Source organism: Galleria mellonella, unplaced genomic scaffold (genome assembly GCF_026898425.1).
Source record: "Galleria mellonella isolate WM207_F2 unplaced genomic scaffold, CSIRO_AGI_GalMel_v1 utg133, whole genome shotgun sequence".
NCBI lineage: Eukaryota > Metazoa > Arthropoda > Insecta > Lepidoptera > Pyralidae > Galleria > Galleria mellonella.
In genome coordinates, this window is record NW_026441990.1 from 3,939,626 (window position 1) to 3,962,322 (window position 22,697).

General features: G+C 36.2%; 1 protein-coding gene across 1 annotated transcript; it reads right to left on the reverse strand.

Annotated features, from left to right (window-relative positions):
• Positions 1-1,332: 1,332 nt before the first annotated feature.
• LOC113511283 (ovochymase-1) lies at positions 1,333-21,722 on the reverse strand. The gene is made up of 19 exons (XM_052903245.1): positions 21,610-21,722; positions 20,092-20,177; positions 18,494-18,634; positions 17,962-18,088; positions 17,189-17,301; positions 16,400-16,598; positions 15,598-15,661; positions 14,463-14,596; positions 13,452-13,603; positions 12,025-12,204; positions 10,747-10,866; positions 10,102-10,242; positions 8,509-8,635; positions 8,018-8,121; positions 6,966-7,164; positions 4,831-4,894; positions 3,557-3,690; positions 2,351-2,502; positions 1,333-1,530 (listed from the first exon to the last, which is right to left on the reverse strand). The coding sequence occupies exons 2-19, from the start codon at positions 20,173-20,175 to the stop codon at positions 1,348-1,350; spliced, it is 2,418 nt and encodes an 805-aa protein (XP_052759205.1). The 5' UTR covers positions 20,176-20,177; positions 21,610-21,722; the 3' UTR covers positions 1,333-1,347.
• Between the last annotated feature and the right edge of the window lie 975 nt (positions 21,723-22,697).

Sequence of the window (22,697 nt, forward strand, 5' to 3'; positions counted from 1 at the left end):
TCTCAAATATGATCGTACAAGTTTGACAAACATACAAACAAAAAAAAAAAAAAAACAGGAAAACATTAATTTAGGTCGATTTAGTTCGAATAAAATTCGCATCAGTTATACTCGTATCAAGCAAGTGCGGGTTCGTTATGATATAAATAAACCTTGAACTGGCTACCCGCATACATGTTACAATTTTGGCGAGTTATGCGAATATCTGTAACCACATATATTGCTGTCATTGTTGTTTTCCGTAATTTATATTTCAATTTTTTACTCTTAAATGATTTAGATGGAGTGTACCCATACAAATGTTTCGCCAAAAACTAGTATACTTTTTTATCATTGTGTGCGTAAATTAGTTAATGTTGAATATGTGTAAGAAATTTATAAGGTTAAACTGAAAAATAAAAATTCTCAGTCTCCATTACTAACAATCCTTTCCCCCCCCCCCCCATTACCATGGTACGGCTCGTCATCGACAGGAAGTTCACCCTCATACCCTACAGCCTAGATGGTCGCGTACAACGGGGTTTCAGAGATGTTTTCTCTCACGAACACTCAGGTTATGGAATGAGCTCTCTACCGAGTTTTTCCCAAGAGACTACGGCATGAGGTTCTTCAATAGGGAGGTAAAGAGGTTTCTTTAGGGTCGGCAACGCACATTAACATGCGTTTGCATTTCTGTTATTCGGGTAATATATGTATACATATTGTAACTTCAATATATATATACATTGCTATTACTCTCCGTTACATAACACTCATTACTCCCTTTCTTGTCAAAAGAGGATTAGTCTACTGTTACCAAGTAAATAATTAAATGGTCCCATTTCGAATTTACTTTCTTTATTTACTGATGAATTCTGTTTCTCACTTGTGAGTGACACACTTCATGTATGTGTGCATACATAAACAAAATAATTTAAGATGTATGTCTACGTAATATTGGAATTCCTCTCCTCTCTGATCTGATGATTACCACTTTCCATCGGGTGGGCCGTCAGCTTGTTTGTCATTCTAAGTCGAATAAAAAAAATCTACTCAGAAGAGACAATAACCGAGAGGTAGGAGATCTATCAATTAAGCATTCGACAGAAGTGGATATAAGAGGTGCCTTGGATAGTGGAATATTCTTATATGAAGTCCATGGTGTGTTCATATCTATACTTAGCTGTGTTTATAATTATGATTATTTGTATATATGATCCAGTTTAGGTTTCAGACTGTTTGTTTGTTATTTGTTAGTAATTTGATAGTCAACTTATATTATTTAAAAGTATATCTATTGATCACAAAGATATAATCTGCTTACAACGTATCGTAATGCAAAATAAAAATCACTGATTATTTATTCATTTATTTTCTACAATAATTAGCTCCTGGTGTATTATTCAATATCCAAGTTAAATACGCCGATACCCGAGTGTTTATACCGGGTTCTCCTTGAGACGCACAGAACCGACCATAACTGACTATACCAATGTTGAAAAGAAGTCCTGTCGCCGGGTCTGTGTACAGAAGAGGTCCTCCGGAATCATCCTGTAATTGTTACATGCTAGTTAAATCCACGTCCAATAAACTTCGATCAATAAACTTACATAGACAATGAGGATAAAAATTAAGCATATGATTCTTTTGATAAGAAGCCATCTCAGTTTTTGAACACTTGCCTTGATGCAAGATGATGAAATAATACTCGCGCAATCATAAAATTGTGCTATCGACTTTTGCAAAAATTTTGAGGGGTAAGCATCCACCCAATAATTTCTCTACCCATCTCAAGTTTTCAAATCGGAACACCGCTTGCAAGCAAACTACTTGAAGGCAAATGCTAATGCAGACAACTTTGTACAAGTCTCTTTCTGGTAAACTGTAAAACTAATAACGTAGAAGATATCTCTTCTTAACCCCAAAATCTGCGATGTATCCCGTAAGCAATGCACATAAGGCTCCAAGTTAAAGGAACTTAAGTTTCCTTTAAAAAGAAAATCCAAAATCTGGGATCTAGTAGATATATTACTTATATAGTAATAGTAGCGAAACATATCTTAATAATTCGTGAAGACGTTAACACTCCATTTAATATTCAGAATACCATAACAGGTGAACATTGCATCACACTACAATACGAGTATATCAATGCAAGACATTTTTGAAGCAAAACTCTGCTGTACTTCTCATAGAAGAAAAATTAGCCTACTTTGTTCTGCATCGTTCTTTGATTACGTTTTGATTCACTACAACCTGAAGATATAAAGGAGAGGTAACAAGCACAAGATGTCCCAGCAATAATATATATTATGGGTTATTAAGTTAAATATATGACAGTACATTAAACTCAGTTAAAGAAAATTAATACCTGACACGCGTCTTTCCCTGGCGTGTAAGTGCAAATCTGTTGTGGAGTAAGCAATGGTACTTTAGCCTGGCATTGATTTTGACTCATTACATCTAAGTCCACTTTCCGTAGGACATTAGATACTGGACCACCGGGGAAAAGAGTTCCCCAACCTGGAAACATGAATAATTATTATTACCCACTACACCCGTGAGGAGAAGGAAGGGATTGTTAGTAATAAAGTGGAACAGTCCCATTGCTAGCAATATACCCTATTAGGTCGATCTTCACGTGATTCCTACTGGAAGCCATCGTGGTTCATTCTTTTGGAATTCGTTACGATGAGCTAACTGATCTGCTTTAATCCGCACCTATTCGCACTCACTTGTATCCTGCCAGCGTATACTGAAGGCGTAGGAAGAATTACTATTTAATTTTTAATAATTAAAAACAAAACTATGTCCACATTTTTATTGATTTTATAAGGTAAGAAATTTGAAAGAGCTTTTGTCCCGTAAAGAAGCCCAAATATTGAGTACCATAAACAATATTTAATGATCTTTTAACATCCATAATTTAAGGTGCTATAGTGCAAATAAAAGGTAAATTTTCATAATCTAAAACATAACTAAAGAAAACAATTAAACTCAAGACCAAGTATCCTAAATGATCACGAAACTGGTCGAGCTTTCTCGACCAAATTGCACGTAAGTTAAACCGGTAGTTATTATATATAAAATAACGGTTTGATTTCTTTATAATCTGTGACTTAGTATGTACTGCTTGTCATTTTATAATAGCAATAAGTACATACTAAGAAGTCTTAGATTATTAATATTATTGAGAGATGATTTTTTTTAAACAGAAAACCCTGTGACACTTCGACCTTTCCATGATCTTTTGTGTTCGCCCTTTTTTTAAATTCGCTACTAATTCCTTCTAATGATAGGAATTTTAAGATGTTTTTTGTAACGATGTTTTTTTATAAGAATATATAGTGAATTTTCAAAAAAAGATATATCGGTTATGTATGAGTGGTCAACAGCCACAAATTAAGAGCATTTAACTTTGCAGTGTTTGTAGTCTTAAATTATATTAGATATTATATTAGTCTTCATACAAATGTTTCGTCAAAAACAGGTCAGCGTCTTCATCTATGTGTACGTGCATAATATACAGTTGTTACTCAATATAAGGAATTAGTGTGTGAAATTTTGTTATAGATACCTAGAACAGTGAGCCTAGTTCCGGTCATGTCGGTACTGACGAATTTAAACGGCAAGCATGCAGGTCCGACCAGCGGCCCGAACTGGATGTCCTCCTGCGTGGTCAGGATCGCAATGTCGTTGCTGTATCTAGCCCTGGAATAGGTATCACCGATTTTATAATAAGCATATATTCTCTATCATAGGTGATGCAGGATTTATGTTTTGTTATCGTACTAAAAACTATACCTACTAAGTTGGAACAAACAAACTCTATTTTTATCTATTTAGTTAGGTACATATATGTATGGTATGTATTGTCCCGACTTATAATGGGCTACCCTTCCTTTCCCATGGGTGTCGTAAGAGGCGACTAAGAGAGGTTATGATGGAGGGATGGACAGCAGCGTCCCTCTTAAAACATCACCAGAAGTCAAATTGCTGTAGCCAACCCGCTTGTTAAGTGTGGCAATTACTGGTAAAACCCCACTTATGGGGGAGGCCTACGTTCAACAGTGTATAGTTGACGGTTGAAATTACAATGAAGTTAGACTCACTATACTAAGGTGATCATTAGATTTTACTACCAGGATATCATAAAAGACGACAATAAGAAGAGGGATACTTGTGATCCTGTACACTGCTAGTGAGACACCCCAACTTTGATGTTAGATACAGATAAAATAGGAGCACGCACTTGGATGCCTGCGATAATAGACGAGTATTGGGGGGAAAAGGATTGTTAGCAATGGAGTTTGGCAGCCCCATTGCTAGCAATATACCTTATTAGGTTGACCTCCACGTGGTTCCCCCTGGAAACCATCGTGAACAATTCTTATTGAATTCGTTACGATGGCTAACTGACCTACTTCATCCTCACCTATCATTCTTCACTGGTGCCCCGCCGGTGTATACCGATAGCGCGGGTGGGGTTACCATTCCATTATCATCCAATTAAAAAAAAAATAGACGAGTATTGTTGTGGTATTAGGAGAGCATGAAGAGGCAATTACTGGATTAAACTACAATAACACCATTGCAAAAAATGTGAAATCGTTTAACTCTAAACAAGTCGACAGCTTATATTGTCGAAAAAGAAAATTAAGTTTTGGCGGGAAGTTTTATCATAGATTTTTTTTTATTTCAGCGTGTATATTGTGGATAAAGAAACTGCTATCAAGAGTATTATATCCACTACGATCAGATATGGCTGTATTATGACGGTGTTCCGATATAAAGATGCAACGAATGATAGGCCGATAATAAAGTAGACAACAAAAAAAAATATATACTTACGAACTGTAACCAGGGTGAATGTTGATACGGGTAACTCTGAACGCTTTCGTGGCAGGAGACACGTCTACGAATCAAACAAGACATAGCTAAGACTTGAATATATTAGTTTTTACCTGCTTCTTTGTAAAGGTGGGTAATAATATCTATCTATATATTGTAATTACAATCTATACATATATTGGTCCAGTAACAAATATATTACATATCGGTTATCCAATATAGTATAAAACCGAAAATAAGAAACCGCTTCTAATGAATATATGTATATGTAGATATCCGACTGTTATGGGTGGTATCGCAATGATTGATCATCAATATCCAAAACTCAATATATAAATATCGCATCCAGAGGGAGACTTTGTACAATAGTCGATTGCTTGGGCACCTCTGTCCCATTCGTGTTTCAACCGTAAAGCAGTTGTGTTTGCATGGCTGTGTTTCGGTTTGAAGATCAGTGGGATATGGCGTGAATTTACAGGGTACAGAGGAATAACACCCGAGTCCTCAGGAATGGCAACGCATGCGGGGTATCGTGGGCGGAACAGTATACTTTGTTATGTCCATGGTACTGTTCATGTCTATAGGCGACGGTTACCACTTTCCATCAGGTGGGCCGTCAGCTTATTTGCCATTCTAAGTTGTATAAAATAAAAATTAGCCATCTCTATCGACTTCATCCTCGTTATCGGGGGTAAAAAGTAGCTTATGTCTTTCTCCATTCCATATAGTACGTGTATACATAATTTCATAGTGATTGGTTAAGCCGTTAAGGAGCTATTGGAGGTAACTTACAAATAAACTCCATTTCACATTTATATTATTAGTAAGAATAAAAATTTTAATATAAAATTTTGTCGTAGATACATTTGAAAATTTTGTCAACTTCAGAAAGGAGAGCCTATCAGTTAGGCTAGTTAGCGAGGTTTTCCCAAGAGACTACAGCATGGGGTTCTTCAAAAGGGGGGTAAAGAGGTTTCTTCAGGGTCGGCAACGCGCGCGTAATGTCTCTGGTATTGCAGGCGTTCATAGATTACGGTAACCGCTTACCATCAGGTGGGCCGTATGCTTGTTTGCCACCTCAGTGCTATAATCCTTTTTTATAATCGTAACGTAATTCCATAATAATTTTGAAAAGGTTTATTGAGGAAAAAATTGTAAAAAAAACCTACTAACTTACTTATGTAGAATATTTGAAAAAATGATTGCATAAACAATAACGAGAAATGCACTCTACCCGAATAACAGAAAGATGCGGGTATGAAATTTGTCAGTTCGAGTTACTGGGAGGTAAATATTTTTCATTGTAATCAATTATTTTTAATAAATTATAAAAAGAGTTAAAAAAATAATATCGATACCAAATAAGAATTTTTTTTATACCACTGAGGTGGCAAAGCATATGACCCATCTGATTGTAAGTGGTTACCATAGCCTATGAACACCTGCAATACCAGAGATATTACGCGTGCGTTGCCGACCCTGAAAAAACCTCTTTACCTCCCTTTAGAAGAACCCCATGCTGTAGTAGTAGTGTAACTCTTGGGAAAACCTCGGCAGGGAGCTCATTCCATAACCTGAGTGTTCGTGGGAGAAAACATCTTCGAAACCACGCTATACGTGACCATTTAGGCTGTAGGACAACATAGGAGGATGAACTCCCTGTCGCTGGCGAGCATTGTGATGTTACTAAGAATATGAGGGAAATGGCCAAAAAAGAAACGAAAATCTTGTACTTCTCTACAGACTACAGGGATTTATCAAAGAGGGCGTAACAAGATCAGGTAACGTGTACGTGACATCCCTGGAGTTACAGACGTCTATATGCTACGTTAACCCCGTTTACCATCAGACAGGCCGTATACTTGTTTACCACCATAATCCATCCATCCATCCTATTAAAAGGGGCGCTCTTGACGGTGGACCTCTTGCTACTCACTACGATTTTCTGCGATTCTACCTCTTGATACGACACGACACCAACCTTTTTCTTGATCTGCCTGGTGTAACTATGCCTTGGTCTCCTATACTTCTTGGTCTTACTTTCTACTATAATGTTTATAAGTTCGTCGTATCGTATCTAGTTTCCTAACATTTTTTCCCTTTTAATTATCATAATAGTATTAACAATAACTTACTACTGTCAACATCGTGTAATCCAACCACGACAGCTAGATCTGCTACGTTCTGGTTCTCGATGCAGTGTGCTGCGGTCAACACGTATCGCTTGTCGATGATTACGGCACCACAGTGGATCTGCCCAACGTTTCTGTCTACCAGGCCCACCATCATTGGGAATTCATTGACATCTGTCTCCACTCCGCCGACTATCCTCATCTGGAGAATTATTACTTTTTGTTTAAATTAACAGACTACAAAGCGCCTTCTGAACTCAAACTAAGCAGGACTTGTAATACCTACGTAAGTACAAAAGTAAAACAGTCACATAGTAATTAAAAAAAAAATTAACAGGGTTCGTACACAAAAGTAACGGTTTACAATTATAACATTTGCTCGACTTCAAAAAGGAGGTTGTCGTTCGATTCAATAATTAATTTTATGTTGTACGGCATCTTTGACCAATGATTATAATTAACCTACTTCAAAATCAAGGAGGTTCTTAATTATTTTTTATTTTAAATAAGAAATTATTTAGTTACTAGTATCACGTACGTAATATAATATCGTCAGAAATTGTTTTTTTTTTTTGTTATTATAAACTTATTTAATTGCACACCTAATCTTGTCAGTTGTACTTCAATAGTCAAAAAGTTCGGAACTTGTTTTATATCTTTGCTATTATTTGCAAATATTGTTGCGTTTGCTGAAGATTATTTATTCTCTTTGTGTATTTATTTAATTACTATTAAATTTATGTGAACAAACTTTGTTGAATACCGTTATTCTTAATTTTCAACCGACTACAAAAGACGAGAAGATTCGCAATTCGTAAAACCAACCAGATTGGAATTTTTTTTTTTATCTGTAACGGTATTTTATTCTTTCAGATTGTTCCTATAGTAATTTTATCAATCTCTTTACTAGTTTAGTTTCAAAATCAAAACAACTGATTTTCATTACTGTTTCTTCTGTGGAACAAAATCTTAAATTATTTAATTTCCTTAAGTTATCATGCTAAATCAATTTAAAAAAAAAATCTAAATCTATTTGTTTGCCCTAAATAAATAACCTGTTTTTTATAACCACAGCTGCATTGATCAGGCGGTGACCCTGGTTGAGCGGTCAGTTCGCACATAAACCTCCCGCCGGGACTCGTGTACGATGATATTAAACCTAGAACAACAAAAAAAAATTAAAACTACAGGTATTGAAACATGTATGTTCTAATACTCTCTTGCAGGTGAGAAGTGATTGTTAGTAATGGAGACTGAGAATCCCATTACTAGCAATATACCCAACCAGGTAGACCCCCTCCAGGTTCTCCTGGAAACTATCATGGTTGATTCCTGATGAATTCATCATGATGGGCTAACTGGCCTGTTTTCATTCTCATCTATCACCCTTCACTGGTGCTCCGCCAGCGTATCCCGTTAGCGCAGGCGGAGTTGCCATTCCATTTTCACCCATCAAAAAAAAAAAAAAAACTAAAGGAAACTCAAAAATTCTTAGAACTATCATACATGTTTATGAAATAAATAACGTAAAAAAAATAAAACATACCGACACTAATCCTTTGTCCCGTTGATAAAGCTGTTACTGTTCCACGTCCACAGTAGTAATCGGCTTCTATAAGCTGTGGGTCCCCACTCCTGGAGATCAGTAGTCGATCCATGGTGCAAGATGGGGTCTAAAGTGTGGAAAAAATGCAAGCCTTTTTTTGGCAGTTTTCTTATGATATTTAAAATTTAAAACTAGCTATATCCCGTGATTTGTGCCCGCGTGAATTAATATACGATTATAAAGTGGAAAATGTTACGTTAGGACTCAATATATAAATATCGCACCAGAGTGAGACTTTGTACAAAAGTCGATTGCTTGGGTACCTCTGTCCCATTCCTGTTTCAACCGTGAAGCAGTTGTGTTTGCATGGCTGTGATATTTGAAGGGTGGGATATGGCGTGAATTTACTGGGTACAGAGGAATAACACCTGAGTTCTCAGGAATGGCAACGCATGGGGGGTATCATGGGTGAAACGGTATACTCTGTTATGTCCATGGTACTGCTCATGTCTATAGGCGATGGTTACCACTTTACATCAGGGGGACCATCAGCTTGTTTGCCATTCTAAGTTGTATAAAAAAAAAAGGATAGACAAGATTAATAATGTGGCAAACCAATTGAAGGACCACCTGATGGAAAATGATAACCATCGCCCATAGACGTGACCAACACCATGAATATCACAGAATCACTCCTATAATTCTCCTCTTGCACTGTCATTATTTAGAACTATGATGTTATTTCTCTGTACCCTGTAATTTTACTGCCATATCCTTCTCTTTAAATCGAAACATAGCCTTGCAAACACAGTTTGTGGCAAACACTAATGGGATAGAAGTTCTCATGCAGACGACTTTTCTACAGAATCTTCCTGTGATGGTGGAGGTGGAAACCCTACGACCTGTTTGATGGTAAGCGGACATTACAACCTACGAATATCTGCAACACTAGAAATGTCCTACCCCTGGACTATTATGGCGTGAAAATCTTGAGAGTCAGAATACACCCAGTAATTCCACTGCCTTATATCACCCTACATCTCTGCAAGCATCATTGTTCGGCTGCCTACATAGTATCATAGAAGTCACAGAATACACTGCGATGGCGTGAATTTACTGGGTACAGAGGAATAACACCTGAGTCCTTAGGAATGGCAACGCATGGGGGGTATCATGGGCGAAACAGTATACTCTGTTATGTCCATGGTACTGCTGCCTCATGTCTATAGGCGACGGTTACCACTTTCCATCAGGTGGGCTGTCAGCTTGTTTGCCATTCTCAGTTGTATAAAAAAAAGATATCTATGTCAATCCTCGTATTTTATCTTTCTTGCCGGAGAAGGAATTAAGCTTTCGCACTCTGTCATTCTGTAGTCCCATATGGCATAGAATAAGCCATTCCTTCCTTTCCCGTGGATGTCATAAGAAGCGACTAAGAGAACTTAATGTTCGAGGCATGGACAGCAGCGGACAAGGCTAACAGTTATGGGAGAGGCCAATGTATATAATGTAAGATGACGATGATCCTGTCATTCCCCCATAATATCCTACATATCAAACAAGTTATGTTTTGTTATTAATATGACTACTTACCTGTGGTATTGACACATCTGAACAGTACAGCCTGCATCTGTATCCATTTGGGCATATACCTATCCACCTGCACTGCACACCGGGTGGATAGTTGGATGGGTACCGCGGACTGTAAACGTAGTACGTTTGCCCTGGCTGTACCTGGTAAATCATGGAGGAAATGGATTGTAAGCAGTGGGAATTAGTAGGCACGTTTTTGTCTATCTACCCTGCTAATTTACCTCGATTTGGTCTCCCCTGGAAATTATCATGATTAATTGCTAGTGAATTCATCACATTTACAATCGTTTTGTGCGGCAATAGAACTGGCAGCTACCAGAAATTGAAGCATACATTGTTTAAAACACAACTAACGTCGTCAGTTTGGTATAATTTCTTATGATTATCCTATAGAGTATAATATTTTTTTGTTGTCACACATGTTATTTATTTCTATTCTAGTTAGATAAAGGATTTGATCTCAACAATATTTGTAGTGCATTGATAGGGTAATTATACGTGTAAATTTACCCATGTACCAAATTTCATTCAAATCTATTCAGCCGGGTAACAAACATTTAAACACCTTTATAAATTCTCTCATTTATGTTATTAGTTTACAGAAACGAATCCTTGAATTCAAAAATACAAATATTATTTACTTACGTTTTGTGTAAAATCACAATTTGGGTCTTGAGCCAAAGATTCGAGTAGAAAAAATAAAAACATGAACATACTTTTTTTAATATACATTTTTGAAATAAGAACTTTATTGAATTTCGAACACTATTTAATAAACAATTATAATAATAATATATAAACAATTGACCCCACTGCGGCATTCAACAGTGAATGCTTGTTCACAATACTACCGACACAGGGAAAAATTCACTTCGCATTTATCAGTGAATGTATGTTATCAATTAGGCAATTAAAAATAAAAATCTGTATAATATTCAATCACGTATCAAAGTAAATTCGTCCGCCATACAAGGCGCTCGCGTACATCACTTGTTTTTCAGTGAAATTTTGTATGATATCTATTTTCAATGCATGTTATCTGTACAATGGCACTTATATTCATATTTTACAACCTTAGAGATAATAAAGCATTGTTTAAATTACCTATGTAGGGTATATTATGCAATTTAAAACGTTATAATTAATGTATCAACAAAATATAACCGAAATTATCTTTATCAGTAACTAGCTGTATCACGTGGCTTCCTTCGCATAATCATTATATAAAGTATTCTATATATGGTACATGTTTTAAATTAGGATGTAACCTACCCATGTACAAAATTTTATTTAAATCTGTTCAGTAGTTTTTGCGTGATAGAGTAACAGTGACAGTCAAACATTCATTAACATATCCTCTCGAACTTTTGCATTTATAATATTATATTAATAGTATACGTAAGTAGTATAAAAGTATTATAGAATATTATAAGTAAGAATTATTGCCTAAAAGACAACTTCTTAAAAAAATCCTTTTTCCTCGCCAGTGTATACCGATAGGGATGATTGGTGAGGATAAAAAGCAGATCAATAGGCCCATCGTGACGAATTCAACTAAAAACCGCGAGAAGATCGATCTAATAGGGTACAGAGGAATAACACCTGAATCCTCAGGAATGGCCACGCATAAGAGGTATCATAGGCGAAACAGTATACTCTGTATAGTATTATATTATCTGTGACTCTGTTATGTCCATGGTACTGCTCATGTCTATAGGCGACGGTTAGCATTTTCCATCAGGTGGGCCGTCAACTTGTTTACCATTCTAAGTTGTATAAAAAAACAAAAAGGGTACCTATATTGATAACGATGGGGACTAACTTCTCCATTACTAACAATCCCTTCCCCATAACATCTGTATAGTTAAAATTGGTTACAATAAATAAAATTATAAAAAAAAAGAAACAAAACAAAACATTTTATTGTCTGCAATAATCCGCTTCCGGCGTGTTGTTTATTATCCAGGACAAGTACTCCGTCACCCGGGTGTTAACACCCGGTTCCCCTCTGGAAGCACAGAACCGCCCTTGACTGACCACACCCACGTTGAAGAGGAGACCGGTCGCAGGATCTGTGTATAGCAAAGGACCTCCGGAATCGAGCTGCAAAGTTATATATAAATGAAGTTAGAAAATTCATTAGAATATAGAATATTCTGAACTTGGTACCTTAAAGAGAGAGAGAGGAAAAATAAATAAATCTTTTATATTATAAATATAGCAATAGAATATATATCAAGGACTAACCTATCTGTGATGTGCATAATACCATTCATCTTTAAAGGTTGTTGCTATCTTCATTAGATGGGTCGTCAGCTTCTTCACCATTTCGAAATTGCATTGCAATTAAAAATGTCCACTGCTGAACATAGGCCTCCCCCATATAGGAGGGTTTTACCCTTAGTTACCTTACTTGGCAGGCGAATTGGCAATCACAGTTAGGCTTTGGTGATATTTTAAGAGCAACGCTGTTGCCCAGCTTCGCCCATGAAGTTCCTTTAACAGCCTCTTACGACACCCACGTGAAAGGAAGAGGTGATCCAATCTATTTCGGAACCATACATATGGCATATGGCAAATAAGCTGACGGTCCACCTGATGGAAAGTGGTAACCATCGCCTATAAACATGAGCAGTATCATGGACATAACAGAGTATACTGTTTCGCCCATGATACCCCCCATGCGTTGCCACTCCTGAGGACTCAGGTGTTATTCCTCTGTACCCAGTAAATTTACGCCATATCCCACCCTTCAAACCGAAACACAGCCATGCAAACACAACTGCTTCACGGTAGAAACACGAATGGGACAGAGGAGATATTAAGATGATTCTTATTTATCAGAAAGAGTTACTGCAGTATTAGTCTCGTACTTATTTTATAAATATTGAAGTTGGTTTTTATCTCTGTACAATAAAAGCTTAAATTATCGATGTATTTAGCATGTTTGCCATTAGTATTTATCAGAGGGAGACTTTGTACAAAAATCGATTGCTTGGGTACCTCTGTCCAATTCGTGTTTCAACCTTGAAGCAGTTGTGTTTGCATGGCTGTGTTTCGGTTTAAGGGTGGGATATGGCGTGAATTTACTGGGTACAAAGGAATAACATCTGAGTCCTCAGGAATGGCAACGCATGGGGGGTATTATGGGTGAAACAGTATACTCTGTTATGTCTATGGTACTGTTCATGGCAATAAGCGACGGTTACCACTTTGCATCAGGTGGGCCGTCAGCTTGTTTGCCATTCTAAGTTGTATAAAAAAAATATTTCTAATCTGAAATAAGAACAATCAACATAATTCACTTGCAATCTGGCGATGGAGATATATCAGAGAGATATATAGATTACCTGACAAGCATCCTTTCCAGGCGTATAGGTACAAATTTGACTTGAATTAAGCGCTTGATATTTGGCTTGGCATTGTTCTTGACTTATTACATCCAAGTCCGCCTGTCTCAGCACTTTGGATATTGGTCCACCTATGAATAGTGTGCCCCATCCTAGAAACAAAAATTACCAAATCTGTATTAAACTTTTCGTAATTTGATATAATTTAATGGTAAATAGGTACATTTGAAAGGTTCAATGGTAACATTTAGAAAGCTGTGTGCATGAATACCTCAATCGCAGTTATGTTCCTGGCGTTAAAAAACTATGTTTATAAGTTACAAGATTGTGATTCGATTTGAAGGGTAATGATCTGGTAGTAAAATTATAGAGTGCAAAGGCATAATACCTTAATCTACAGGAATCGCATGATATAAGAAGTACCATGGGTGTTACAGCGATGACCTGTGATATTCATATCAATCGACGGTTTCCATTTTTCATCACATGGGTTGTCAACTTGTTTCCAGTATCATACAGAAAAATCACTTCTGTCCCATCCATATTTCTATCATGAAGCAGCTGTGCTTCGATTTGAAGGATGAGATATGTCGGTAATATACATAGGTACAGAAGCATAGTCTCTGTTCAGGAGTAGCTGATGCCTAAAGAGTACCAGTACATTGCAGTGACGATCTGCGCTGTTCATGGTGCTATTTATTGACGATTAGCATTTTCTATCGACGTTTTTTTGCCAGTTGAATAAAAAATGGTGATACTTCCATCTACGTACACAATTTGATAGAAAAAGCACCTTAGTCCTTAAAAATTGCAACAATATTCTACATAATATACAGGTAAATAGTGGCTATTATTCCTCATATACTATAAAATATGCCACGTTTATGTCTCATTAGGGTAGGCAGAAACCATGAAACTTCAAATGCTTTGATTCAAGCAAACCTCCTGTAAAATATATATCTTCAAATCTTGAAAGACAAGTTGGAAAATTCAAAAAACAACTTCATATACCAAGAACAGTGACTGTGTCTCCAGCCATGTCATCATCAGCGAATTTAAATGGTAAGCAGACGGGTCCGACCAGCGGGCCGAACTCGATGTCCTGGTCCAATACCACAATCGCGATGTCGTTGGTGTAACTAGAACTGAACATCATAAACCATAATTAAATTTTCTCCCAAGAACGCTCAGGCTGTGGAATTAATTCCCTGCCAAGATTTTCCCTAGTACAACTATATGGGATTCTTCAAAAATGATATATTAAGGTTTTTTTCTGGGTCAGCAACGCGCACGAGACACCCCTGGTTTTGCAAACGTCCATAAGATACAGTGATCGTTTGTCATTAGACAGGCTGTATGTTTGTTGGCCACCTTTGTGGTATAAAACAATTAACCTCAAGTTATTCGATTTCAATGTGAGAGAATGAATTGATACACAATGAAACGGCCAGTTACACTTGTCTCTACCAACTTTCCCCCTTGAGAGGATAAGAGTGAATTTTTCACTTGTCTCTGTCATTGACCAGTAAGGATAAATGGAATAAATATGCCACTTTTTCCAATCGATATTTTAAAGTACAGTCTTTTAGACAAATAATAATACATACATTTATTACATAACATTTATTTCTATTAATAGAGACATCCCTATCGGTTCGACACACACTCAGTGTGTGTATCGGTTGCGAAATGGCGTTTTTGTTGCAGGGTTGCCACATTTATTTCTAACCAATTTCAAAAATAGGTTATTCAAATTTATTTAAAATTTTCTATTGCCGAGACGGAATATCCTATTAATAGATACATATATACCTATCAAATCAATACTACAGTGTAAAGGGTAACAGTAATACGTCATTTTTAGGTCTTGCGAAATGCCATTATTGTTATCAGATTGTCACATTTATTTTTAACCGACTTCAGAAATAAATTATTCTAAAATTTACTAGTCCCGAAATGAGGTATCTTACAGAAGTTAGGACATGTGGAAAGAACTCTAAATGGATAAATTACAAAAGAGAGCTGACTCTAAAGTCTATTTATTATATATGCAACAACGAAACAACAAATATGGCGAACAAACAACTACTTTCAACAGTAGAAAATGTATACAGACTGCTTAGTTTGAATTGAAAATGCAACTTACGAGCTGTACTGCGGATGAATAATCACATCCATAATTCTATAGCCTCTTGTAGCTGGCGAATCACCTGAAATAAATTAACACTTTTGTAGATTCCCGTATAGGTAAGAATTCCTTGTTACTTACATTACTTAGCTATTTTGTGTGTGTGACCGGCATACGAGTATTAAGTAGACTATATCCTCGATTCTAAGTAGGTGCCTATTACATGAATGTCAAGATTCGTGATGATCAATTGCGTCAGGAAAGCGCGAAGGGGTAACAAAAAAAATTACATTCCTGCACATATAGAGAACATTTGGTAGAGAACACCGTCCGGTCTTAAGTCCGCTATATGTAAACAGTTTCACTGTGCATTAAAGTTAAAATAAATAAATAATAAATAAATATATCTTATCTTACACTGTACTTATTTCCCGGATAAGATTTTATTTACTTTGCCTTTGAATGTACAGAGTAAACTAACTTCTGATTTAGGTTCAGCTACAACCGTGGTTAATTCCTGGACAATAGACAATGGACCAACTGACCTGCCTTCATCTTCACCTATCATCCTGGACTGACACTCCGCCAGAGTATATCGATAACCAGGTCAAGGTTTCCATTGCTGAACATAGACCTCCCCTACAAGGGAGATTTTACTAATAGTTGCCACGCTTGGTAGACAGATTAGTAACCACAGCTAAGCTTTTGGCAATGAATTAAGGAGGGCATTGTTGCCCATCCCTCGACCATGAAGTTCCCTTAGTCGCCTTTTACGACAATCACGGGAAATAAAAAATAAATAGATAAATAAATAACTTACCGGTATCAACATTGTGCTCTCCGACCACAACCGCTAGATTGGATATCTGCTGCCTGTCCAAGCAATGGGCCGCCGTCAGAACGTACCGCTTATCAATAATGACACCTCCACACTCCATCTCGGCCGTTCGGCTGTGTACCAGCGCGACCATCATCGGGTACTCGTTGACGGCGGTCTCCTCACCACCTACGATTCGCGTCTAAACGGAATGAAGATGAATTATTATACAGATACTAACTGCATACCGTGGCTTTATCCGCGTGTATAAGTACATAGAACATCCTGCGCCAAACTAAAAAAGAAACTACCCGTATACCAAATTTCATTCCAATACGAATGTAATAATAATAAATAATAGTATTTGTAATTACTAGCTTTTACCCGCGACTTCGTCCGCGTAACTGAAAATGTGTTTACAAATAGGGATAAAAAGTAGCGTATATCGTTCTCCGTTCCATATAATATCTACGTGTACACCAATATAGTGTTTGGTTAAGACGCTATAATGTAACAAACAAACAAACTGTACTCTATAGTTCCATTGCCGTGTGCCATTCCCTTAAAACCGAAAAGCACGTTGAAAATTTAACCATAAGAAAATAAATTAATATTTCTCGCCAAATATGTACAAAAACTGTGCACAATGCAAATTTTTACCGTGATGTAATTAGAAATACACTCAGCCCCGATAGCAGAGAGACGTGGGTTCGAATCGATTTATCAAAAGGTAAATTGTACCTTTTATTCATGACCTTCGTAATACCCTATATTTTAAAATAATAAATTCACCTGTTTCTTATAACCACATCGACATGTTCGGGTGTTCGGCGATGTTCCTGCCCTTTCAGCGGTAAGTTCGCAAAGGAATTTCCCACCTGGACTGTTATTTGATGTTATTAAACCTTAAAGATGAAAATACATTATGTGTTTTTCCCTTTAAATAAAAAGAATTCTGTGGAATGCACAATTTTAATAAATATTTGTAAAATATGTCACACTAGAAGAATTATTTTTAGAATAATAAAAATTCCCCACTCTTTTGTAATTTTGTAATCTCAGAGGGAGACTTTGTACAAAAGTCGATTGCTTGGGTACCTGTTTCAGTTTGAGAGTGGGATATGGCGTGAATTTACTAGGTACAGAGGAATAACACCTGAGTCCTCAGGAATGGCAACGCATGGGGGTATCATGAGCGAAACAGTGTACTCTGTTATGTCCATGGTACTGCTCATGTCTATAGGCGACGGTTACCACTTTACATCAGGTAGGCCGTCAGCTTGTTTGCCATTCTAAGTTGTATAAAAAAAATTAAATTAGTTGTTATTTTTTTTACATATCTCAATAATGAAATATCTCGTTCGTGACTCACTGTTCATCCCAAAGGTTAATTGCTAGAGAATACTACTAGCTACTAGCACTAAGTTCGCTTTTTATACCATATCTTTTGGTCAATAAAAATATTTAAATAAACAATCTAATTAAAAAAAATTAAGAGTATAGATTTAAATCGTGCATTAAGGATTATACTAATTGTTTTAATTCAACTAAAGATTTGTACATACCTACACTGATTGTCTGGCCAGTCGATACAACTGTCATAAAACCACGTCCACAGTAATGCTCCGCGGCAGACAACTGAGGATCTCCGCTCTTGGAGATCAACAAACGATCCAAGGAGCACGACGGACTCTAACAAAAAAAAAATACGATAAATTCTCTCTCTACAGGCTGATAACAAAATCACTGAGACCTTTTTAAGAGGGTGTTTTTTATCGGTGATAAAAGAATGGTATCGGTATGCACTCATAACAGCGTCCCTCTTAAAACATCATTAAAGCCTAACTGCAGTTGCCAATCCGCCTGCCAAGCGTGACAACTACTGGCAAAACCTTCCAAGGGCTCAGCAATGAACAGTTAAAGGCTGATATGATATGATATGCTTTCCTGGGTCAGCGTATTGGAAGACTGTAAGGCTTACCTAGAGGATGTAATAAATAAATAAATAAATAATGCTTAATCTTGTCGACTGTTTGTAATAAATATTATTTATAGTACAAAAATTAATTATATTTTGTTCAAAATTAAAATACTCACCTCAGGTAATGATACTTCGGAACAGTACAGTTTACACCTGTACCCATCTGGACAACGTCCTATCCACCTGCACTGTACACCTGGTTCATAATTACTTGAATATCCTGGATTATACACATAGTACGTTTGACCTACTTCTACCTGTTGGAATATAAAAAAAACATTACCACAGCTGGATATAGTAAATCTCTTGACAGAATTTATTACGGCAAAGAGGAAATTATTAAATTAAAAAAAAGTGGCAAGCAAGCTGACGAGTTATTTAATGGAAAATTACAATTGTTCGCATCACAGAGTAAGAAACGTTAAGTTTAAAGCTAGTGCTATTATACTAGCTTTTACTGTAACGTTGCTAGTGCTATTATAATTCAGATTTCAGAGACGTTTTCTCCCGCAAACGATCATGCTGTAGAATGAGCTCTCTGCCAAGGTTTTCCCTAAAGACATACATACACGTAAAGTATCTACCAGAGGGAGACTTTGTACAAAAGTCGATTGCTTGGGTACCTCTGTCCCACTCGTGTTTCAACCGTGAAGCAGTTGTGTTTGCATGGCTGTGTTTCGGTTTGAAGAGTGGGATATGGCGTGAATTTACTGGGTACAGAGGAATAACACCTGAGTCCTCAGGAATGGCAACACATGGGGAGTATCATGAGCGAAACAGTATACTCTGTTATGTCTCATGTCTATAGGCGACGGTTACCACTTTCCATCAGGTGGGCCGTCAGCTTGTTTGCCATTCTAAGTTGTATAGGTTCTGTTATAGGTTCTGTTACGATGCCGTGTATAAATTTTTTCTTAAATGCTCGTATATCCTATGAACAAACATCGTCTATTTACAATTTTATTATATAAGTAAGATGTTTGTTACTGTTGTTAAATTGTACCTATCATATCTTTTTATTTGCATATGGGGTCAGCGAAACTATTGCACGTCGACCCATTGGAATCTATTTAGTTTCCCCATACCTTACACTTTCATTTTATAGATCCTATGTGTTACCTTTGTGATATCCCGCGGTTTAAGATATCTGTAGTTCCCTGGTTCATAATAAGCCGTTCCCAGGAGACTCATTCGCATACTTGCCAACGAATCGCAGTTGTACATCAAGTGTTTTATGGATTCCGATTCCGCACTGAATAATATGCATAGTGTATTTTTATATGCAACTTAGAATAGCAAACTAGTTGACGGCCCACTTCATAGAAAACGTCTGATAACCGTCGCCTATAGACATTAACAGTACCATGGACCATTCCCCCCCTCCATGTGTTGCCATTCTTGAGGATTCAGGTGTTATTCCTCTGTATCCCGTAAATTCACTGCCATATCCCACCCTTCAATCCTAAACACAGTCATGCGAACACAACTGCTTCATCGTAGAAATGCGAATGGAACAGAGGTACCCAAGCAAACGACTTTTGTACAAAGTCTCCCTCTGGTGTGTCCAAAGATAGACCCATCTTGTACAGTATATGACTTACTGCCATATATCCAATTAAAACACTCATTATCTGAGTCTGCTACCATTGTAGATGAGTTTATCCCATCCCCCAGCCTTGTACCTATTACGAATCTTCTAAATAATTGTACTTACATCTTGTCTGAAATCGCAGTTTGCATCTTGTGTCTTTGCATATTCGAAAACAAAAAACAACAATACTAAAAGTTTACTAAACATATCTGAAAAAAAAAAAGCAAAATATAACATATGTGAGAAAATAATTTAACTTGTGTTTCACAAAAAGAAAAACAGATCTCAATTATTACAAAATCTAAAAAAAAAAGTTATTTTGATATCAAAACCAAACTATTGAAACGATTTTAATGATTTTTCTATTGGACTAATCTATAAGTATATCCTTTCGGACAATAGCAACAATTTTACAAATTATTGCTATTTTTCGAAACTAACAAACATAAAAAATATTATACAACCAATTTGTAACCTCTTTCTTTTTGAAATCAGTTAAAAAATAAATTTAAAAAAAGGCTTCACTATTAACGCCTAGTAGCATAACACATACGTATTTTTAAATATCTTGATTGCTAAAATTTTAACAGTGATTTATCAATAAATGTATTATATGTAATTTATCAATTAGTCGCAAAAATATTTTCCATATAAAATATATGCATGTACTTTTAATAGACTAAGTATCTACAGATAAAATATATATCTAATCAATATTTATCTATTATTGATTTAATTATCTTAATTGTTTTTTTGCTATCAATAATATTAGAAAACAAAACATTAACTCACGAACTTCGTAGTGTAGTGGTTTAAGAAAATGCCACCAAATACAATTGGTCGCAAGTTCGATTCTCGCGGAAAACCAACATTTGTGTTTATGAGTAAAACGTATGTCTGTTTGTATTGTAAACCTTTTTTTTTAATATAGATAATAAACTAAAAGATTAAATAAGCACTACTTTCGTATGACTGGTAAAGAGGCATATGGTATTAAATCCGCCATTTGTACCGTATTTTCTTGGTTAATAAATTATTTAAGTCATTTAAAATCTTATTATTATTGTAATTGTGAAAATTTATAAAGATATTTGGATATCTGTTACTCAATTACTGCTGTACGGTTTTGCAAAACAAAATTATACAGGAGTAAACATATAAAGTAACTTTTACCCGCGACTTTGCGACTGAGCTATGTTTACTGAGCTAGATTAAAAGTAGTTAAGGGGCTATGAAATAACAATAAAAAATAAATAAACAAACACTCACTCACATTTTTTTTTATACAACTTAGAATGGCAAACATGCTGACGGCCCACCTGATGGAAAGTGGCAACCGTCGCCTATAGACATGAACAGTACCATGGACATAACAAAGTATACTGTTTCGCCCATGATACCCCTCATGCGTTGCCATTCCTAAGGACTCAGGTGTTATTCCTCTGTACTCAGTAATACTTATTAAGTAGGAATTCATGAGGGAAACATTTAATGAATAATATTTTCCTCTTACTCTATTATCTCTTATTTCGTGCATTTACTACACGTTAAAACCCTTTCCATAGTACCGTAAAAATTTGGGGCTTGATTCCTAATTGAAAAAGAATAATTAAAAAAAAAATGTATTATTGGAGTACTCACCAGATATCAAGATCGACTATTATAAACATTATGAGGCATGTGAGAGGCTATTTAGGTATGTTCATCAATATGTATTAACATTATAATGACTTCAAAGACACCTGTACATACTGATACACTAGTGATAATAACTTTATTGTATTCATAATATGTTCATTCGACTCTTGTATTGTCTTGGAATTTTATAGACATAGGCTACAACATTTTGGAAATATTGAAATCCCAATACGACCCCGGAATAGAATGACCTCCCATTTACTTCCCTGTGAGTGTCATAAGAAGCGATTAAGGGAACTTAATTTAAATATATTATTGAACTATGGCCGTGTATCGTTTATGATATACTCATATACCTTTCTTTCTAACCTCTACCTCTTTCATAGAATACCGGGACCTTTCTTCCCTAAGAGGCGGCTAAGGAAACTCTTGGCAACTCGACACAAATAAATTCATTATAATGCCAATAGTGTCCTCGCTCTCTCTCCTAATAAAAAATCTAAATAAGATTCAAGTGTCTTGTAATTATTACGTTCAAATTTATTATACTTAAAATCAGTGTAGTTGTGAAATCACTTTGTATTCGGTTTCATAAGAGAAATACTTAATGGTCGAGTGATGAGCAACAGTGTACATCTTAAAACATCAGCAAAGTCCAACTGCGGATGTCAGTCCGCCTGTCAGGCGTGGCAGCAACTGACAAAACTCCCCGTCCTTATAGGAGAAGCCTATGTATAACAGTGGACAATTAACGGCAGATATGGTGGTGATGAATTATAGTGATGAATAATGGGTATTAATAGCTTGAAATTTTGAACATATATTAATACTACCTAAGGCAGCATGGTCTCCGACCTTAGCCTGTTCCACAACGAAACAAACATACTAAAAAAAATACTACCATTTACTTTGTTACCAGTGACTTTGTCCGCGTGACCGGGATATGTTTACTGACCGGGATAAAACGTAACCTTCCTTGCTTCTTTATCTGAACAATACTTGTAAACCAAATTTCATAACGATTAAGATAACAAACAAACAAACTTACTGTTTTTTTATACAACTTAGAATGGCAAACAAGCTGATCGTCC